Raw genomic sequence first — 16,950 nt, 5'->3', positions numbered from 1 at the left:
AAGGATGCAATGAACTGAGGTTCTTTACCAACCTGTTTGGCTTCATCTCTGTACAGAACCAGACCCAGAGATTCAATGCTGAAGTTAAACTTCACGGATTCCAGAGTTTCATCCACGACTTCATCCACATCCACACGTGGCTTCTCAGCACCGCCTGAAGCACCCGACAGCGTCATGGAAGAAATCCAACTACAGAAAATTCAAACCAATCCTGATCACACCTGTCTGAAGACCTGCGGGTGCTCGCAGTGGCAGACTGGTTTCTGGTTTCGGGCCACTTGGTTCCAGGCGGCCGGCCTCTGCAAGGTTCTCTGTGAGGATCCTCAGCAGCACCTTCAGATCTTCCTGGCTCAGCGCCACCTGCAGGCCAAGCCATACAGCACACAGGAACATGAGTGTTCAGATAAGATGAGATGCTTAGCCTAAGAGGAATCTTCTGGCCTGCTAAACTAGATCGGAATGGGAACATCTACAGAGTTTCTGGATGTTTCTCAGCGTCAAAAGTAGTTTTGAGAGTGATGCCGAAGAGCAGAGGCACCCAAAGTGCCGTTTTCTGTCCGTCTTTATCAGGCCTCTGCATTTTGCTGCATTATTATAGCATATTTAATGTACAAAATCAAAATGGCCCCTTCCTTCAGTTTTCTGACCCCAAGTCCTCGTATAAGATCTAAAAAAAAGTGGACCAGAAAGTACGAATGGAATATTTTCCTCTGACACAGAGAAACACCTTTTGACAGGTGGCACATGGAAATGGGATTCTCAGACACTAGCAATGTTAGTGATAACAGGCCTGAGGACACACAATACCTTCGGTGGAGGACACATGGACTGGATGCAGGAACAAGAGACCAGGCTGAGCATCAAGTCACCAAAGAACATCGTTTCATAGTCTTACTGCACAAATGTCCTGTTTGACCAGTCTGCATTCTCCTTCCTCTGATTCTGATCCCGACACCCCGCCCCTTGAAACTGAACCTCCTGCTCTTCCTACCTTCATTGGTTTGAGGTCGCCGTCCACCTCCACAGCAGCCATCTTCTTGTGCCAGGATGCCGCCAAGTTCCTGTTGACCCTCACGTGCAGGTTGACGGGTTCCAGCAGCTCACTGGAGGGTTGACCCAAAGTCTGGTCCAAACAGGTCCTGATGGACAACAGATGAGAGGTTTTCATTGGTCCGTCTCGGTTTCCAAAAGGTGGAAGTTTAAAGCTTGTCTCACTGACCTGGATAGTTTGAGCTGGGTCAGCTGGACATCCATGTTGTCGATGACGGCGGGGAGGGAGCACCCGTCAATGGGCAGGAGGGAGAAGGTGTTTGCCACGGTGATGAGACCCAGGTCCATCACCAGGGCGTCATGAGAGGTGGAGGACTGGGGGATGATGATGAGCGGCGCCTTCAGATTGACATCCAAGGACAGGCGGAAGCTTTTCTGAGCAAAGTCCCGAACGTTGGACGCCGCCCTCTCCGCCGCCTGAGCTGTGGCGGCACTCAGAGCTGCTTTGGCTGTCTGGAAGTTGTTGGTGAAGTTCTGTAGAGAAGGTCATTGACACGGAAGTGAGCGGCGTTCGGACACGTGATCCATGGTGGATGTCAGCATATCCAAGCCAAACGAGGAAGAATCTTGGTGAAGAGTGGCTTTGACGGAGAAGAGGACACTCACCAGCAGAGACATGACCAGCTTGTGGAGGTAGACCACCTGGATGCAGCCCACGTTCAGCTTCACACGGCCATCGGTTTTGGACATGTCTGTGTAAGCGGAGCCTTCTGTGGCATTGGGAGTCAGACTCATGGAGAAACTGAACACCTCGTCGCCCACGATGGAGATGGCCTGAAGACAGTACAACATTTGTGGCTACTGAGCTTCAGTCCCATAGAGGAACCTCTGGGAACCCTCATAACGTCATTTCTGTAACAACAACAACGATGCATATTTGACCTTCTTGTGGATGCTTGCAGAATCCACGTTGAGGACGATGAAGTCCTTCAGGCGTGCAGACATGTGAGTTTGTGGTCCTTGCACCAGCAGAGAGCCATTCATACCTGAAGGACAAGTCATGTGGTTTTAAAGAACGCTTTAAAGAACGACCCCAAGCTGCTGTATCTTGGTACCTTGGATCTTGATGTCGACTATGTTGCTGCTCTGGTCACACACCAGGACGTTGAAGGCCCCCAGTGTCACCATCACCTTCAGGTCGATGACCTCACTGTGTGCGGGTGACACGGACGCGTCTGACAGAGAATGAGCGACAAGCGTGAGAACCTTATTTTAAAGTCGCTTCTGTGCATCAGGCGGACATTCGGTATGTCGGTGGACGTACTCGACTTGGCGGCCATCATTTTGCTGTCTTCCGTCTTGAGCCTGACTGTTCTCTCTGCAGAAGCCATGCTGCCTGACGACAGCGCCCCCGACAGGAAGTTGACAGCAGACAAGAGAGCTTGGGTGTGGAGCATAAGGTCGAGAGAGGTGAAGGTCACCTGCATGAGAGAAGGTAGTATGTTCCGACATGTGGAGGAACGTTGTATCATCTCCGACTGCTAGCCAGCTTCGTTAGCTACCTTAGACAAATCTGCAGGTGGTGCCGCTGGAGAGAATAGCACGTTTATCACGCTAGCATGAGAACTACAATCTAAAATGAGTGAGTTTAGTGAGTATGAAAGGCATCTAATAGATCTATATATCACTATATTGACACTTACTATGGTAGCCATTATGGCATTGTATGGTCATATCACCGAGTACTTTGGTACGGGACAAAAATTGAAAAAAAAAATATATATATAGGTATATATTAGGAAAGCAGGAAGTGAACAAATGTAACAGTTAGTGATTGTAAAAGTACCAGATGGAGGGGTAGGATTTAATAAGCTTTGCTTCTTCCTACTCCTTTTGGACATGTGGAACTGGGAACTGATTATGGGATGCACTCAATTGGAATCTGATGCATGTTCAAATGAAATTAAACCATTACCATTACCATATCTACGAGTGTCATTTTTATGACTATATGTATCTACTGTACTCACGTTGATCATCTGTTCCGTGTTCTTGTAAACGCTGGAGAAGTTGGGTCCGTGGCGATCAGCCTAAACGTGAAGAAGAATCATCAAACTGAACAGCACATGATAATCATTCATTCATTCATTCATTTTCTCACGAGGGTCGCAGGGGTGCTGGAGCCTATCCCAGCTGTCTTTGGGAGAGAGGCGGGGTCCACCCTGGACTGGTGGCCAGCCAATCCCAGGGCACATATAGACAAACAACCATTCACACTCACATTCATACCTATGGACAATTTGGAGTGGCTAATTAACCTAGCATGTTTTTGGAATGTGGGAGGAAACCGGAGTACCCGGAGAAAACCCACGCATGCACGGGGAGAACATGCAAACTCCACAGAGAGATGGCCGAGGGTGGAATTGAACCCTGGTCTCCTAGCTGTGAGGTCTGCGTGCTAACCACTCAACCGCCATGCAGCCCTAAATGATGAAATCTAATTCTGTGGATTGTCCATCCACGTCTGGTAGGTGCTTTTTGGAAGATATCAATGATGTCATCACCTTGAAGTACTGCACTTTGAGCAGCTCAGCTCCAGACTCCACCGATGAGTTGACAAGACAGAGTGGTTCTCCGTTGGTGTCTGGTGCCAGACCAAAGACAAACAAGAGTGTCGACAAAAGATGTCGGAAGATGAAGCAGGGAACAGAGGATGGCCGCCGATTGCTGACCTTTGAACTCCAGACAGGTAAGGAGCATCTTCTTGATGTAGGTCGTGGCACAGGTGTCATACTTCCGGACTTTAGTGTCCATGCCCAGGTGAGCCAGGTGGAAGACCAGGAAAGGAGACTCCTTCAGCTCGCTGGGGTTCTTCTTCTTCACAGTCAGCAGCACCTTGAAGGAGAATCGAGGTCACAAACCACGACAGCTGACTGATATCCTGCACGCCCCCATGCTACCTCTTGGACTTCAAAGTTGAGCAGGATGTTGACGGTGTTTTCACACACACCGCCGTTAGCGTTGGCAGCCACGCCGCCACGTTCCGATGGCAACGCCAGCTCCATCTGCCGCTCTGCAGTCTCTGTGGAAGCAAACAGGACACTGATGGAACTGCAGAAGACCAAGGAACCACGTACGACGCAACTGAGAGACCAATGAAAAGAAAAATGGGGTCACCTTGAGGCCCACGTGGGTTGGTGTCCGCCTTGTGCTCTCTGCCTCCCTCCCCAATGTTCTCTAGCAGCACCTTCATCAGCACGCCGAGGTCTTCCTCTCCCAGGCCCACCTGGCGAACACGCCTAGCGTGAGTGTGGCTGCGCCCACAAAGCCATCACAGCGCCCAAGTGTTACCTTCAGGGACCGCAGGACTCCTTGGACGTGCACTCCGGGAATCTTGGTGTACCAGGCGGCGGCCATGTTTCTGGTGACGCGTAGCTCAACGTTGATTGGCTGCAGGATCTCAATGTCTGGCATGGAGGAGTCTCTTCCCAGCATGGTTCTACGGGGGAATGCAGGTTCAGGGGCGTTTGGATTCTGATGCTGGCCTGTAGCGACGCACGCTAGCGGCTACCTGGAGAGCTTCAGCTGCGTCAGCCTAATGTCCATCTTGTCCACCACAGCCGGCAGCGAGAAGCCTTCAGCGGGCAGCAAAGAGAAGCTGTTTGACACGGTGATGAGACCCAGATCCACCACCACGGCATTCTGGGACGTGGAGGACTGGGGGACAATGATGAGCGGCGCCTTCAGTTTGATGTCCATGGACAGACGGAAACTCTTCTGGGCGAAGTCGCGCACGCTGGACGCTGCCTTCTCAGCTGCCTGAGCGGTGGCGGTGCTCAAAGCTTCTTTGGCCGTCTGGAAGTTGTCAACAAACATCTGCAGGAAAGAAGAGAAAGATGAGACAAGGCGCCAATCAAACGACGTGACATCCTCTGGAAAGTGGAGCATCAGACCTGTCTGGTCGGAATGAATGTTTAGTTTCTTCACATGGAAAAAGCAAAGTTAGGCCAACACCAAAGACATGTTCGCTTATTGTTTGCAAAAAATTGGTACTTGTCTGTTTGCTGCATGTGAAAGTGAAAATAGACGCTCAGTGGGGAAATCAACATTGGCTGCATTCCCAGAAATGCGGACACCATCATGAAGGAATATGATGGTATATTTGGAAAGGATGTGCTCCTATGAAATGGACAGTGATAACAGCATAAGCAGTGTGGTGGCCTAAGGAATTCTACCGTTTTATGGAACTCTTATATTTAGTGTTTTATTTACAGTATTTGATATGGATTCTATGTTCTTTGTGACTTCAAAATGTATTTAGGTAGAATAATATACAGTAATTCAATATATAAGACCCAACTTGCATCACAGTCTAGGAACGGAACTTGTACCTAACACCAGGACTACATTTAATCTAAATACTTTAATCTCAGTCAGAGAACATGAATGAATTCTTCTGGTTTTGTATCATGAATCCAACTGGATGAAGCATTCTGAAACAGGAAGTGAGTCGACACAGGCAGGTCATGTGACTATGGTGGGGTTAATGATGGAGGAAGTGCTCTCAGTTATGTTTTCATGTTCAGTGGCGTGCCGATGCTGAGTTCAGGGACCATTCCACATCTGAGATTTGAGAGTCTGCTGTTGATGCGTCACTTAGGTGGTTGAAATTAACAGGATGACAAGGTAGCAAAGACAGATTCCAAAATCTTAGATGATGTCTTGCTTGGAGCGAGGACAAACAAGTGCTTATTAAGGTGTGATGGGGCGTGGCGGTGTGGCCGCATGCAGCATACAGGCTGTACCTCATCGGCAGACGCACAATGAAAGCTAAAAGAAGCCTGAAAGGACAAAACACATGAAAAAGAAGACAGGACGTGTGAGCGACGGAAGGGAAGCAGGAGCGAGGAACCCCACTTTCAGTTTCCAGAGGGTTCTTCACCACGTCACATGACCCCGCGCCTGCGTGTGCTCAGGGTGTGAATGCGCTAGTGTTTGGTTTGTGTGCAGGCGTCTGACCAGCAGAGACATCAGGAACTTGTGCAGGTACACGATCTGAATGCAGCCCAGACGCATGGTGACTTTCCCGTCCACCTTGGACGTGTCGCTGTAGTTGTCCCCCTCGGTCGCCCTCGGAAACAAGGACAGCTGGAAGCTGAACACCTCCTCAGCCATGATGGACACGGCCTGATGAAGGACAGGATGCCAGTGAGCAATGAACGACAACTGTGGGCGGGTGGGGCTAAAGACTGCGGGCCTCACAGGGACGCCAACAACAGACCTTGGTGTGAATGCTTTGAGGGTTGACGTCTCTGACCACGATGTCTCGAAGTCGAGCGAACACCTCCGTCTGCTTCGCCTGCACCAGCACTGATGCATCAATTCCTGCGGGGGCACGACCGTCACGCAAAATCACAAAAATGAGCATTTTAAAATCACCCGAATCCTCCACTTTGTGTTTCATACCTTGGACTCGAATATCGGCGATGCGACATCGGTCGTCACACATCTCCACGTGGAAACATCCCAACATGGCGAACAACTTGAAGCTGAACACGTCACCGTGTTTAACCCCCTTGGACACTGCAGGGCGATGGGGTCATGTTTAAAAGTCCTATCGTGTGCGAGTGAGTCTCCACACTCACCTGTCCTGCCCCGCTCCTTTTCCACTTGCTTCTTGGCGTCAGGGTTGCGGGCGGAGAGCAGCTGTTGTGGCATAGCGCTGGTCAGGAAGTTGATGGTTGATAGCAGAGCTTTAGCATGAAGGAGGAAGTCCAGGGAGGAAAACTCCACCTGCAGCACAGCGACACCTCAGACAAACGTTCAGCTGGTAGTTCAGTATGGAAACGCCTCCTTGTCCCACCTTCAGAGTTTGCTCTGTGTTATCGAACAGCGTTTGGAAGCTCGGCCCGCTGGGATCAGCCTGCGGAACGAAGCGCAAAGAGTCAAAGTGACGCCACCTTCAGTGACTCCTGTGTGTCACTCACCTTGACGAACTCCACCTTGAGAAGGTCAGAACTCTGCTGCTCAGAGCAGCTGATCAGGTGAAGAGGACTGCTGTCATCTGAAAAGTCAAATTGAATTGTGCGACAGTTACATTACATTTTCCACTTTCAAAAGCTGTGAAGGACACAAAAATAAGTCATTGGTCCCAAAGTGTTGTCACCCTGCCACTGGTGTTAGGGTGGCAAACATGTCGGAGCTGAAAATGTATAAACAATGCACAACGATGAGCCAATTCAAGAAACAATACAAGCAGTTGATGTTTGCTAAATACAAGGATGAACAGTATTGAACCAGTCATGATGTGCTTTATTTGGTAATGGTAATGGTAATGGTTTAATTTCATTTGAACATGCATCAGATTCCAATTGAGTGCATCCCATAATCAGTTCCCAGTTCCACATGTCCGAAAGGAGTAGGAAGAAGCAAAGCTTATTAAATCCTACCCCTCCATCTGGTATTTTTACAATCACTAACTGATTTGTTCACTTCCTGCTTTCCATAATACAGTTTAAGGGTTTTTTTTGTATGGAAGTACTGGGTGATATGAGCATCCAATGCCATAATGCTGCTTATGCTGTTATCACTGTCCATTTCATAGGAGCACATCCTTTCCAAATATACCATCATATTCCTTCATGATGGTGTCCGCATTTCAGCAACTTGGACTGGGAATGCAGCCAATGTTGATTTCCCCACTGAGCGTCTATTTTCACTTTCACATGCAGCAAACAGACAAGTACTAACTGACACTAACTGATTTGTTCACTTCCTGCTTTCCATAATACAGTTTAAGGGGTTTTTTTGTATGGAAGTACTGGGTGATATGAGCATCCAATGCCATAATGTGTACCATAGTGCGTGTCAATATAGTGATATATATAGCACATCATGACTGGTTCAAGACTCTTCATCCTTGGATTTAGCAAACATCAACTGCTTGTATTGTTTCTTGAATTGGCTCATCGTTGTGCATTGTTTGATTTCCTTACTCAATCCATTCCATAGTTTGATTCCACATACTGAAATGCTATGGCTAGCATAACGTAGTCCTAGCATAGAAGTGTTTCAAATGTACTTCTTCCCTGAGATCATATTTCTCCTCTCTTGTAGAGAAGTATTGGATGACATTTTTAGCTCATTGCTTATTTTTAGCCTTATGCATTATTTTAGCTGTTTGAAGATGAACTATATCAGCAAGTTGAAGTATTTGTGATTTTTAGAAATAAGAAGTTTGTATGTTCTCTGTAGGCGGCATTATGAATTATCCTTACTGGCCTTTTTTGCAGTACATTTAGCCAGTGAAGATTGCTTTTATAGTTATTAGCCCATATTTCCACACAATAAGTAAGATATGGTAGAACCACAGAGCAATAAAGAGTGTGGAGTGATTTCTGATTTTAAAAAAAACTGAAACTATATGAGGAAAGCAGGAAGTGAACAAATGTAACAGTTAGTGATTGTAAAAGTACCAGATGGAGGGGTAGGATTTAATAAGCTTTGCTTCTTCCTACTCCTTTTGGACATGTGGAACTGGGAACTGATTATGGGATGCACTCAATTGGAATCTGATGCATGTTCAAATGAAATTAAACCATTACCATTACCATTACCATTACCATTAACATAACTGGACCTCTTGGTGGAAATGTAGTTTAAGAGGATTCCAGAAGGGGCGTCACCTGGAACGTCACAGTAGTCCAGCGTGACTCTTCGCAGGTAGGATGTGATGTTCAGGTCGAAGCTCCGCCTCTTCCCCTCAGCTCCGAGCTGACAGACACTCAGAGACAGCACCGTCTTCTCCTGGTCCACTTGCCGCGTCAGCTCCAACAGCACCTGAACGCACCACGTTGTGTCTTTCACCCGAACGAGACGGAGTGGAAAGAAGCGGGCCACAGCAGACGAACCTCTTTGACCTCAAACTTGAACTGAAGGTCTGTGAGTTCGTCCCCAGCCGAGCGCTGATGCTCGTCGTCGGTTGACTTCTCGCTGGCATCCTCGTCGGAATCTGACACAAGACAGAAGAGGTCCCACTGATCATACGTGACATTTGGATTGCCGTCATCATCATCATCATCAAACCTGTCTCTGCGGCGCTGAGGAGGGCAGGGTGAAGGCTTAGTGCTCGAGGTCGCGATTCTGCCAACGACAACACCTGCAGCAGGAAACACGACCAAATATAGTCAACAATATCCACCAATCAGATAAAGTTTACGATGGTTTCAGGGTGGATGTTACCTTCTTAGTGGGCGTGGAGGGGGTGGAGCCCATGTTGGGCAGAGGAACGCTGTCCACCAGCTCCATAACATTTTGAATCTTCTGATCCGAGATCTTCACATGCAGGAGCGGCAGCTCGCCTGAAACCTTGAACCTGCAGCCCAAAGACCAGACCGGATGACGTCAGCCAGTCAATGGCGGCAGCGTCAAACAGGCAGGAAGCCTACCTGGGCATCCTGGCGTCATTGTCCACCATACACTTGGACAAATGCATGGTGAAGTCAAGCGGCTGAAGGATGTGCTGAACGGACGAACTCTGCAACCGAGCCGACTTCCACGCCTCACCTGACCAGGAGACCACACCGTGACGCCGTGGAGTTGTGCACGTGTGTTTCTATGCGTGTGTACCTGATTTGCTGTAGAGTACTTGGACTCTTCGCAGCTCTATGTTGTATCGCTCGTACGCGCGATCCATGATCTCCTCAAGAGACGAAAATGATGGCGAGGTCGACAGAGGGATGTTCTGCTCCACGCTGTTAAACTGCCACACATGGTGTCCGCACGTTTAGCATTCATGTGTGTGTGTGTGTGTGTGTGTGTGTGTGTGTGTGCACATTGGAACGATTGGAACGTAAACGGTCTAAAAGCCAGGCCACGCCTCCATTAGCCTATTCATGGCGCTACTCACTTTAAGGCTGCCAAAGTCAACAATGATGAGCTCGGACGTGGCGCAGTAGAAGCCTGACTTGGGCAGCAGCAGATAGGACGGACGTAGGTCGATCCTCAAGTCCAAAACCTTCCGGGTCTCGATGATGTGAGATAAACCTGCAAGGAGATGAAGCTGAGCTGAGCTGGCCAACGAGGCAAGATCATCATGCTGAGAGGGGAGGAGCCAAAAGGGCGAGAACCATCACGATCTAACCAACCTGTTGCTGTTTTTTCCTTGATCTCCTCCAGTTTGGAGAGCGTAGCAGAGGTCAAGACCTCCAGGTCCACGCCCTTTCCCATCTTGAAGAATTCGGCCAAGCTGTTGACCGTCATCTGAGGACAGAACGCATCCAGAGAGAAGAAGTGAGATTCTGGTTTGTGACGCGCTGACCGCAGTGTTGCCGTTTACCGCATCATAGATGATCTCCACGGGCTGCGAGTCCACCCTCAGCAGCTGGTCGGCGGAGCTCTCCTCGGGGTTCAACTCGAAGGTAAAATTGAGCAGTGAAGAGGCGGAGTCACCCACTGAGGCGATGAGCGAGGGCACCGCCCCCTCCTGCTGTAAGCCCGTCACGTACCAGTGCTGCAAGGCCGCCTCCACCCTGAGGGTCCAAACAACACCATGACGTCACATGACAGGAGAGGACGACGTGGACCTCACCCACCTGACGGCCTGAGCTCCAGGGCGCTGAGAGATTTTGGTGGTGAGGTCAATCATCTGGACCTTGAGGATCTCAGGGACATCCGGCTGGTCTCTGACCGTCACGGAGGTCCTGCAGAGCTGGAAAGTGACCACCACAGCGACATACTGCGGCATGAAGAGGAGAGAAATGAGCTGGACATGGACACTCTGGTCTTGAGGACCCTTGAGGGGACCCCAAGGGGGAGCCAGGGGGAGGGTCTACCACGGTGCTACCTGTTTGGGCAAGGTCAGGTTGTGAGAGCTGCCACTGTAGCCGATGGCGGTGTAGAGCTTCTCCTTCTCCTCTGCAGTCATGAGGCCGTCCAGAGCTGAACCTGGGGAGGAGAAAGATGCTGGAGTCACCTGACCCGGTCCTTGCCATCACGCCGACGGACCACCCACCCTCCGCCTCCTTGCTCTCCTCAGGATCCTGCTCCTCCTTCTTGGCTTTACGGCCGAAGAAGCTGCTGAAAAAGCCCCCTCCTCCCTGCTTCTGCCCCCCCGACGCCTTCTTTGCCCCCAGCTTCTGTCCTGAGCGGACCACCTGGAGAAAAGGAGAAGACCTAAATACCTCAGCCTTTATCATCCATCATCACTGGAGCGTTACCTCCATCTGAGCTTGCTGGCGAGCTAACGTGATGCTGAACACGTCCAGAACTTTCTCCAGGTCCTGGCAGAAAGACAAAGAACTCAAATCGGTTTGATCCACAGAAAATGTGGGCTGGGGGGGGGTCTAAGACTATGAGGACCTGAATGTGTCGCTCGGTGTCGGGGTTGAGCTTGTTCTGGCTCAGGACTTTGGTCTTGTAGGCCGACTTGTAGGCCCTCACGTTCTCCCGGTGCTGTCTGATGTTGGACCAGGACCACATGCGGCTGGAGCGGCGGACGTGGACCTCCAGGATACTGTTGCAGGCATACTGCCACCTAGTGGAAAAGCGAGAATATGAAAATTTCGATTGGAGCCAACGTTTTTCCCACTAATGTGTTATAACGACCAAATTCCAGTGGATTTGAAAGCCTATCTCCAGTAGCTTTACACCATCTGCTGTAAACACGCTGCAAATACCCCTAATGCCCCCTCCTATGTCATGTCATGTGATGTTCCTGTCACTGGTGTGTCACTCACCAGTGTTGAGCGTTGGTGTGGACGGGAGCATCAGGCCTGAACTTCCTGTAGGGCGCGTTCTTCGCCATGCGGTCAATGGACTCCAGCTGTTCTACCATGGTGACGTACTGCGTATGACAGGACACGCCCAGTTGGACTTCATCCCAGTAGTTACGTGACCTCGGCGGTCAGGCTGCCATTTTACCTGCGGTCTGGTCATCTCTATCGCAATGTTCTGGACCTCCAAGTGCAGCTTGGCTTTCGGAGATTGCAGTTCCTGCTCGGCGTTCGGGTTGATGCACATTTTAGCTGATGCAAAGATGGGTTGAAATACTGAAAAAATACAAACAAAGCCACTCATCAGCCAATCAGATGAGCCAAAAGATGTAGAGGAGCATCGGCCGACACGTTGCATCGATGTGGCCCTCTCGTTGGCTGAACAACCGTGTCATCGGCACTAAAAGCTTCATTGAAACGTTTATGGTTCCAGGGAGGAAGTAGACAGTAGACTCACTGTAGTCATAGTCAGGCAGCTCCTGGTCCTTGGTGCTGATCCCGGACTTCAACTGATCCTGCAAACCACACATACAAGCACATATATCTGTCGGACATATAGTAAGAAGAGTGTAAACGTGACTATAGGGATGTTATTTCATGTCTACAGGGCTCTAATCATGGTATAACACATATTTAGAAAGTCAGAAATTATGTTTTATTTTCTGGAACTACAAAAATATTAAATATTCAATTTGTTAATGTTCTAAGTTTGTCCCTGTTGTCATCAGATATGAAATAAAACTCACCACAATGTCCTGCCATGATCCTCTGTAGAAGATCTGACTGTTGACGTTCCAGTAAGCACACAGACACTCCAGACGGCCAAGCTAACGGGTAATGCGAGAACACGAAATGGATTATCACGATAACAATAACGAAGCGGGACCTCTTAGTACAGCAGGAGGAAGGTCAGAGCAAGGTCACCTTGTAGATGATCTTTGCCGCTTCATTGAGGATACATGACTTCCAGTTTTCATCCGTGGTCTGGAGAAAGACAAAGACATGAGAGCAGGATGAGAAGAAGTCCTCACACACAAGCACGTCTTACCTGCAGGCTGAGTTCTGACAGGGTGACTCCCATGGACAGGGGGCGCTGTGGGTCAGACACCTGAAATTCCCAAACATCGCCAGGTCAGACAGCCCACCTCCTCAAGTGTCATGACCACACAGGTCCACTCGGTCCACTCATCCAAAACTGAATCTCAACTTTCTACCAAGGTCAGCACCAGAAACTAAATCCCAACTTCAAAAATCTGGATCTAATCTGGACCGAGCCCGGTTTTAAAGGCAGAACTTACATCATCCTCGTAGCGCAGGTGAATGCTGCTGATCTTGACCTGCAGGTTCTTGATCACCTGTGTAGCCATCTTCTCCATGAACGTGTCCTTCTTCTCCTCCCGAGGCTTCTCTGGAGGCGACAAAACGGGACATTTTCAAGAACTAAACCAGGACTACGCAAGAGCTGGATTCAGTAAAACATGTTTCAGGTGGGAAAGACGCTCCAAAAACATGAGGTTGACTCTTCACACTGGAGGTGAACATCATCTTCATCTTTGACTGACAGTAGAAGTCTTTCAACTCACCTGATTTGTTCTCGTGGTGTTTCAGCTTCTTCAAAGCTTTTTTGTGCTTTTTACATTTTTTACGTCCTTTGGGGACTTTGGCAGCGTTAAAGAAAGAGAAAGCAGTCAATAAGAGAAAAGGCGGAAAGGCTGAGGGAGGCAGGAGGAAGTGTGAGTAGAAGAACAAGTCACTGAGTAGAGTTTGAGGAACTTGGAAGTACCCTTTCAATATTAATGTGATACATGAATGTGTCTTTTAAAATGCAGATTTTAAAAAACCTTCAATATGAATGTTTAATATTTAGCTGCCGCATGCTAACGTGTCTATCACAAGAACATGCATGTGTGTTTTACCATCCACGGGCTCCTTATAAACAACGCTCTCCAGGCTGAAGAGCAGCTCGCCACTGTGCGACGCTGACAGCCGACGCAGCGTGAACACAACACAACACAACATTGTTACGTTCATCCGTCAGTCACTGGGCTAGAACCCTCATAGCAAGCATCATTTTTGGAACCGCGGGTCACATGACATGCAGTAGAACCTCTGAGGTCCAAGACAATCATCTCTGGAGTAGCCTGATTTGATCCAGTTTTTCTACATTGGATTTAAGAGGAAGTCGTGGAAGTATCTGGTCCCTGGTGAAACTGTGGCCATTATTCAACACATTTTGGTCAGTTTCAGAATTGAGTGTCCCACTTCGGGGTTCTACTGCCACATGTTGAGCCCTTGCTGGGAATATGTCATTGGTTGTGATTTTGTTAGAAGGAAAAATCACACGACTGCGCGGGTGGAAACGGCGTCGCCCACGGGTTTGAGGTCAGAGCGTCTCACCTCGCCGGGCTGCCATCTGTAGCGCGTCCTCGATACGCTGAAGCTCTCGCTGTTTGGCCTCCTGCTGGTAACGTTCCTCCTTGGCGGCATCGTACTTGATGGCTGTCAAGTAGAAACAGGTCAAGTCTTCAGCTAGTGGGTAGTTGTCTCGGGTGTCCACACAGCTGGACACATTAGCGCGTGAGCAGAAACCAGAATTCCCCACAAACCCAAGCCCAGACTAGCCTGCATCTAAGACCACCTAGACCAGGGGTGGGCAAACTTTTTGACTCGCGGGCCGCATTGATATGACAAAATTTACGGGGGGGGGGGGGGGGGGGGGGGCAGACTATATATTTTACACGTAACAGTCCACCTGGTATTATTGTATCTGTAAAATTGTCATGCAATCTGCTATTATTATTTATTATTTTATATTTAAATATTTTAAAAATAATAAAATATTATAATAATTACAATAAAATTAAAATAATAATAATTATATTATTATTATGTAAAATATGCAAATATAACAATAATAGTATATATAATTAATATAATAATTAGCATTAATATAATAATTATAATAATCATAATAGTTCTAATAATAATTGTAATAATCTAATAATAATTATTATTATTATTAATAATAATTAATAATAATAATAATAATTATTATTATTATTATTATTATTATTATCATTATTATTATTATTATGTGCTTGTGTCCCTTTTTTCAGGAGCACTTTGTAAACAACAGACCATGTCAAAAAACGAAATTGATAAAACCATCAAAAGGTTGGCTCAGGCCATGATGCCAGGTTGTATGTTGAGTTTAAATGAAATACTTTGGAAAGATTGGGCGGGCCGTATTCAAACACTTGGCGGGCCGGATGTGGCCCCCGGGCCGTAGTTTGCCCACCCCTGACCTAGACCATACCAAGCGCTATATGGCCCGCACGGCGCCATCTTGTCACTGACAACCAGCTCACTGTAAAAACGGAAATCGACATTTGATGGCAGTCGTGCAGCCTGATAGAAGAACGGCGATTGGCGCGACCTCAACCTCATTGGTGAAGCACAGTCTTACCGTTAAAGGGACAAGTAATCAGCTGAGATCCAGCTGGAACACACACACACACACGTATAGAATGTGAGAACACACACTCCTCCATGCCAGCACCTAAGAGCTCTGTGTGCTAGTTTGAGAAGGAGAAGGCTGGGGCAGAGCCACAAAATACTGGAAACGCCATTTAACAGCCTGAGGGCACGGCCACTTCCTTCTTTTTGGAATGTCTTGCCACATCACCCACAAGCTCAACATGGAGTCTGGCTTATTTTCCAGTCCTGGTGGCATGCATCAGGGCCAATGGCAGCTGACACTTGATTGGCGGATGTGGACACAGGACGTTACTTACTGGCTCCGGGAACAACGAGCAGGTAGAGTCCATCCAGCGTGGCCACCACCGCATCATTGTAGAGGTTCTTCCAGGGGATCTTCAGCGTCAGTTTACCTAAAACATGGAGGTCACCGAGGACAAGATGCAATGAGCATCCAATGAGCCATCAGTAGTAGTAACGTGCACACAGAGAGTCCACACAAGATAGTCTTCTTGTTGGCTCAACGCACACGTCAGAACATTCATCACGTGCACTCTGGACACAGAGATGACCACGCCATGAGGAGACATCCTGCTTTGCCTGACAGCCACTCACCGATCTGTCCAGCCTTCACCTTGAACGGGACGTCAAATTCACTCTGAAAAGCAAACACAAGATCCACCTTTTACCTTCAGCAGCACGTTGTGTCAACACCATGACTCACGTGTAATACCACTTGCTTCCTCAGGGGGCGGCAGTGAGTAAGTCAAATTGGTCTAAATCAGGGGTGCTCATTAAGTCGATCGCGATCTACCGGTCGATCGCGGAGGTGGTACTGGTCGATCGCTGGTCGATCGCGGCGTGACATTAAAAAAATATCATCCCAGCATCAATGCCGACACTTGATTGATATACAGGGCAGCCATTCAGATGACAACTGAATGTTGCCCTTCGGGCGACCAATCAAATCAAACAACGTCTCTAAGTGCAGCAGAACTTACGATGTCAGCCTATCATCCATCCCCGTTACTTGATTGACATACAGGACAACCAGTCAGATGACAACTGAATTTTGACCTTTAGGTCACCGCTCATGCGTAAACAACGATGCAAAGTGCTAAGCTAGTCGGCGAATTGCGAGATTTTAAGCCCTTGCTAAAGTTTATGGTCACTAAAATGAGTGAAGGAGCTGGACCAAGTAAAAAGGCAAAAAACATATCACTTCCATACGGATATGGAATATTATACGGATATTATGATACGGATATTATCCATGACTGATAAACATTTGGAAGTGTGCTTGAGGCTGGCTATCAGCAGCTACTGTCCGGACTATGCATCCCTGGCTGGTAAAGTAAAACTCAGGTAATTACAAAAAATGTTAATAGTTAATTATGTGTGTTTTGCAATATTGGCTCATTTGGTTATGTACGGTACATCAACATACATTGTACGTACAAATAATCCTCAATACATTTGAAAATAAATAGATGTTTTGCATTTTTGTAGTGGGTAGATCATTTTGACTCGGTCATTTTAAAAGTAGCTCGCATGCTGAAAAAGTGTGAGCACCCCTGGTCTAAATTGTTTTTGCTCCCAGCTCCCGGTGAGTGGGTAGTGTGCAGACCTCACAGTTAGGAGACCCGAGTTCGATTCCACCCTCGGCCATCTCTGTGTGGAGTTTGCATGTTCTCCCCGTGCATGCGTGGGT

At 48.1% G+C, this 16,950-nt stretch overlaps 1 protein-coding gene across 4 annotated transcripts in view; it reads right to left on the bottom strand.

Annotated features, from left to right (window-relative positions):
• The window catches only part of vps13c (vacuolar protein sorting 13 homolog C), a 34,239-nt gene that overhangs the window by 14,827 nt on the left and 2,462 nt on the right, over positions 1-16,950 (bottom strand). The window contains exons 3-50 of one of the 4 annotated variants that reach the window (XM_058088360.1): positions 15,855-15,897; positions 15,557-15,652; positions 15,229-15,261; positions 14,160-14,261; positions 13,679-13,741; positions 13,346-13,420; positions 13,061-13,170; positions 12,811-12,870; positions 12,687-12,746; positions 12,509-12,589; positions 12,220-12,277; positions 11,911-12,038; positions 11,727-11,833; positions 11,350-11,524; positions 11,208-11,270; positions 11,003-11,144; positions 10,835-10,935; positions 10,584-10,726; positions 10,328-10,520; positions 10,137-10,251; positions 9,899-10,035; positions 9,619-9,751; positions 9,438-9,555; positions 9,232-9,364; positions 9,076-9,148; positions 8,901-9,001; positions 8,676-8,829; positions 6,978-7,054; positions 6,854-6,913; positions 6,636-6,783; positions 6,457-6,573; positions 6,272-6,375; positions 6,010-6,177; positions 4,562-4,866; positions 4,342-4,489; positions 4,168-4,276; positions 3,951-4,072; positions 3,723-3,885; positions 3,555-3,634; positions 3,021-3,080; positions 2,315-2,471; positions 2,106-2,225; positions 1,933-2,036; positions 1,657-1,824; positions 1,220-1,524; positions 992-1,139; positions 222-360; positions 33-154 (exon numbers count right to left, since the gene is read on the bottom strand). In XM_058088360.1, coding sequence (XP_057944343.1) covers positions 33-154; positions 222-360; positions 992-1,139; positions 1,220-1,524; positions 1,657-1,824; positions 1,933-2,036; positions 2,106-2,225; positions 2,315-2,471; positions 3,021-3,080; positions 3,555-3,634; positions 3,723-3,885; positions 3,951-4,072; positions 4,168-4,276; positions 4,342-4,489; positions 4,562-4,866; positions 6,010-6,177; positions 6,272-6,375; positions 6,457-6,573; positions 6,636-6,783; positions 6,854-6,913; positions 6,978-7,054; positions 8,676-8,829; positions 8,901-9,001; positions 9,076-9,148; positions 9,232-9,364; positions 9,438-9,555; positions 9,619-9,751; positions 9,899-10,035; positions 10,137-10,251; positions 10,328-10,520; positions 10,584-10,726; positions 10,835-10,935; positions 11,003-11,144; positions 11,208-11,270; positions 11,350-11,524; positions 11,727-11,833; positions 11,911-12,038; positions 12,220-12,277; positions 12,509-12,589; positions 12,687-12,746; positions 12,811-12,870; positions 13,061-13,170; positions 13,346-13,420; positions 13,679-13,741; positions 14,160-14,261; positions 15,229-15,261; positions 15,557-15,652; positions 15,855-15,897 — 5,721 coding nt within the window. The remainder of the gene's footprint in view (positions 1-32; positions 155-221; positions 361-991; positions 1,140-1,219; positions 1,525-1,656; positions 1,825-1,932; positions 2,037-2,105; positions 2,226-2,314; positions 2,472-3,020; positions 3,081-3,554; positions 3,635-3,722; positions 3,886-3,950; positions 4,073-4,167; positions 4,277-4,341; positions 4,490-4,561; positions 4,867-6,009; positions 6,178-6,271; positions 6,376-6,456; positions 6,574-6,635; positions 6,784-6,853; positions 6,914-6,977; positions 7,055-8,675; positions 8,830-8,900; positions 9,002-9,075; positions 9,149-9,231; positions 9,365-9,437; positions 9,556-9,618; positions 9,752-9,898; positions 10,036-10,136; positions 10,252-10,327; positions 10,521-10,583; positions 10,727-10,834; positions 10,936-11,002; positions 11,145-11,207; positions 11,271-11,349; positions 11,525-11,726; positions 11,834-11,910; positions 12,039-12,219; positions 12,278-12,508; positions 12,590-12,686; positions 12,747-12,810; positions 12,871-13,060; positions 13,171-13,345; positions 13,421-13,678; positions 13,742-14,159; positions 14,262-15,228; positions 15,262-15,556; positions 15,653-15,854; positions 15,898-16,950) is intronic. The other 3 variants (XM_058088361.1, XM_058088362.1, XM_058088363.1) reach the window with 3 other exon arrangements.

The sequence above is a fragment of the Doryrhamphus excisus genome, chromosome 12, assembly GCF_030265055.1.
Source record: "Doryrhamphus excisus isolate RoL2022-K1 chromosome 12, RoL_Dexc_1.0, whole genome shotgun sequence".
NCBI classification, from domain to species: Eukaryota; Metazoa; Chordata; class Actinopteri; order Syngnathiformes; family Syngnathidae; genus Doryrhamphus; species Doryrhamphus excisus.
This window is presented reverse-complemented; position numbering and strand designations above follow the sequence as displayed.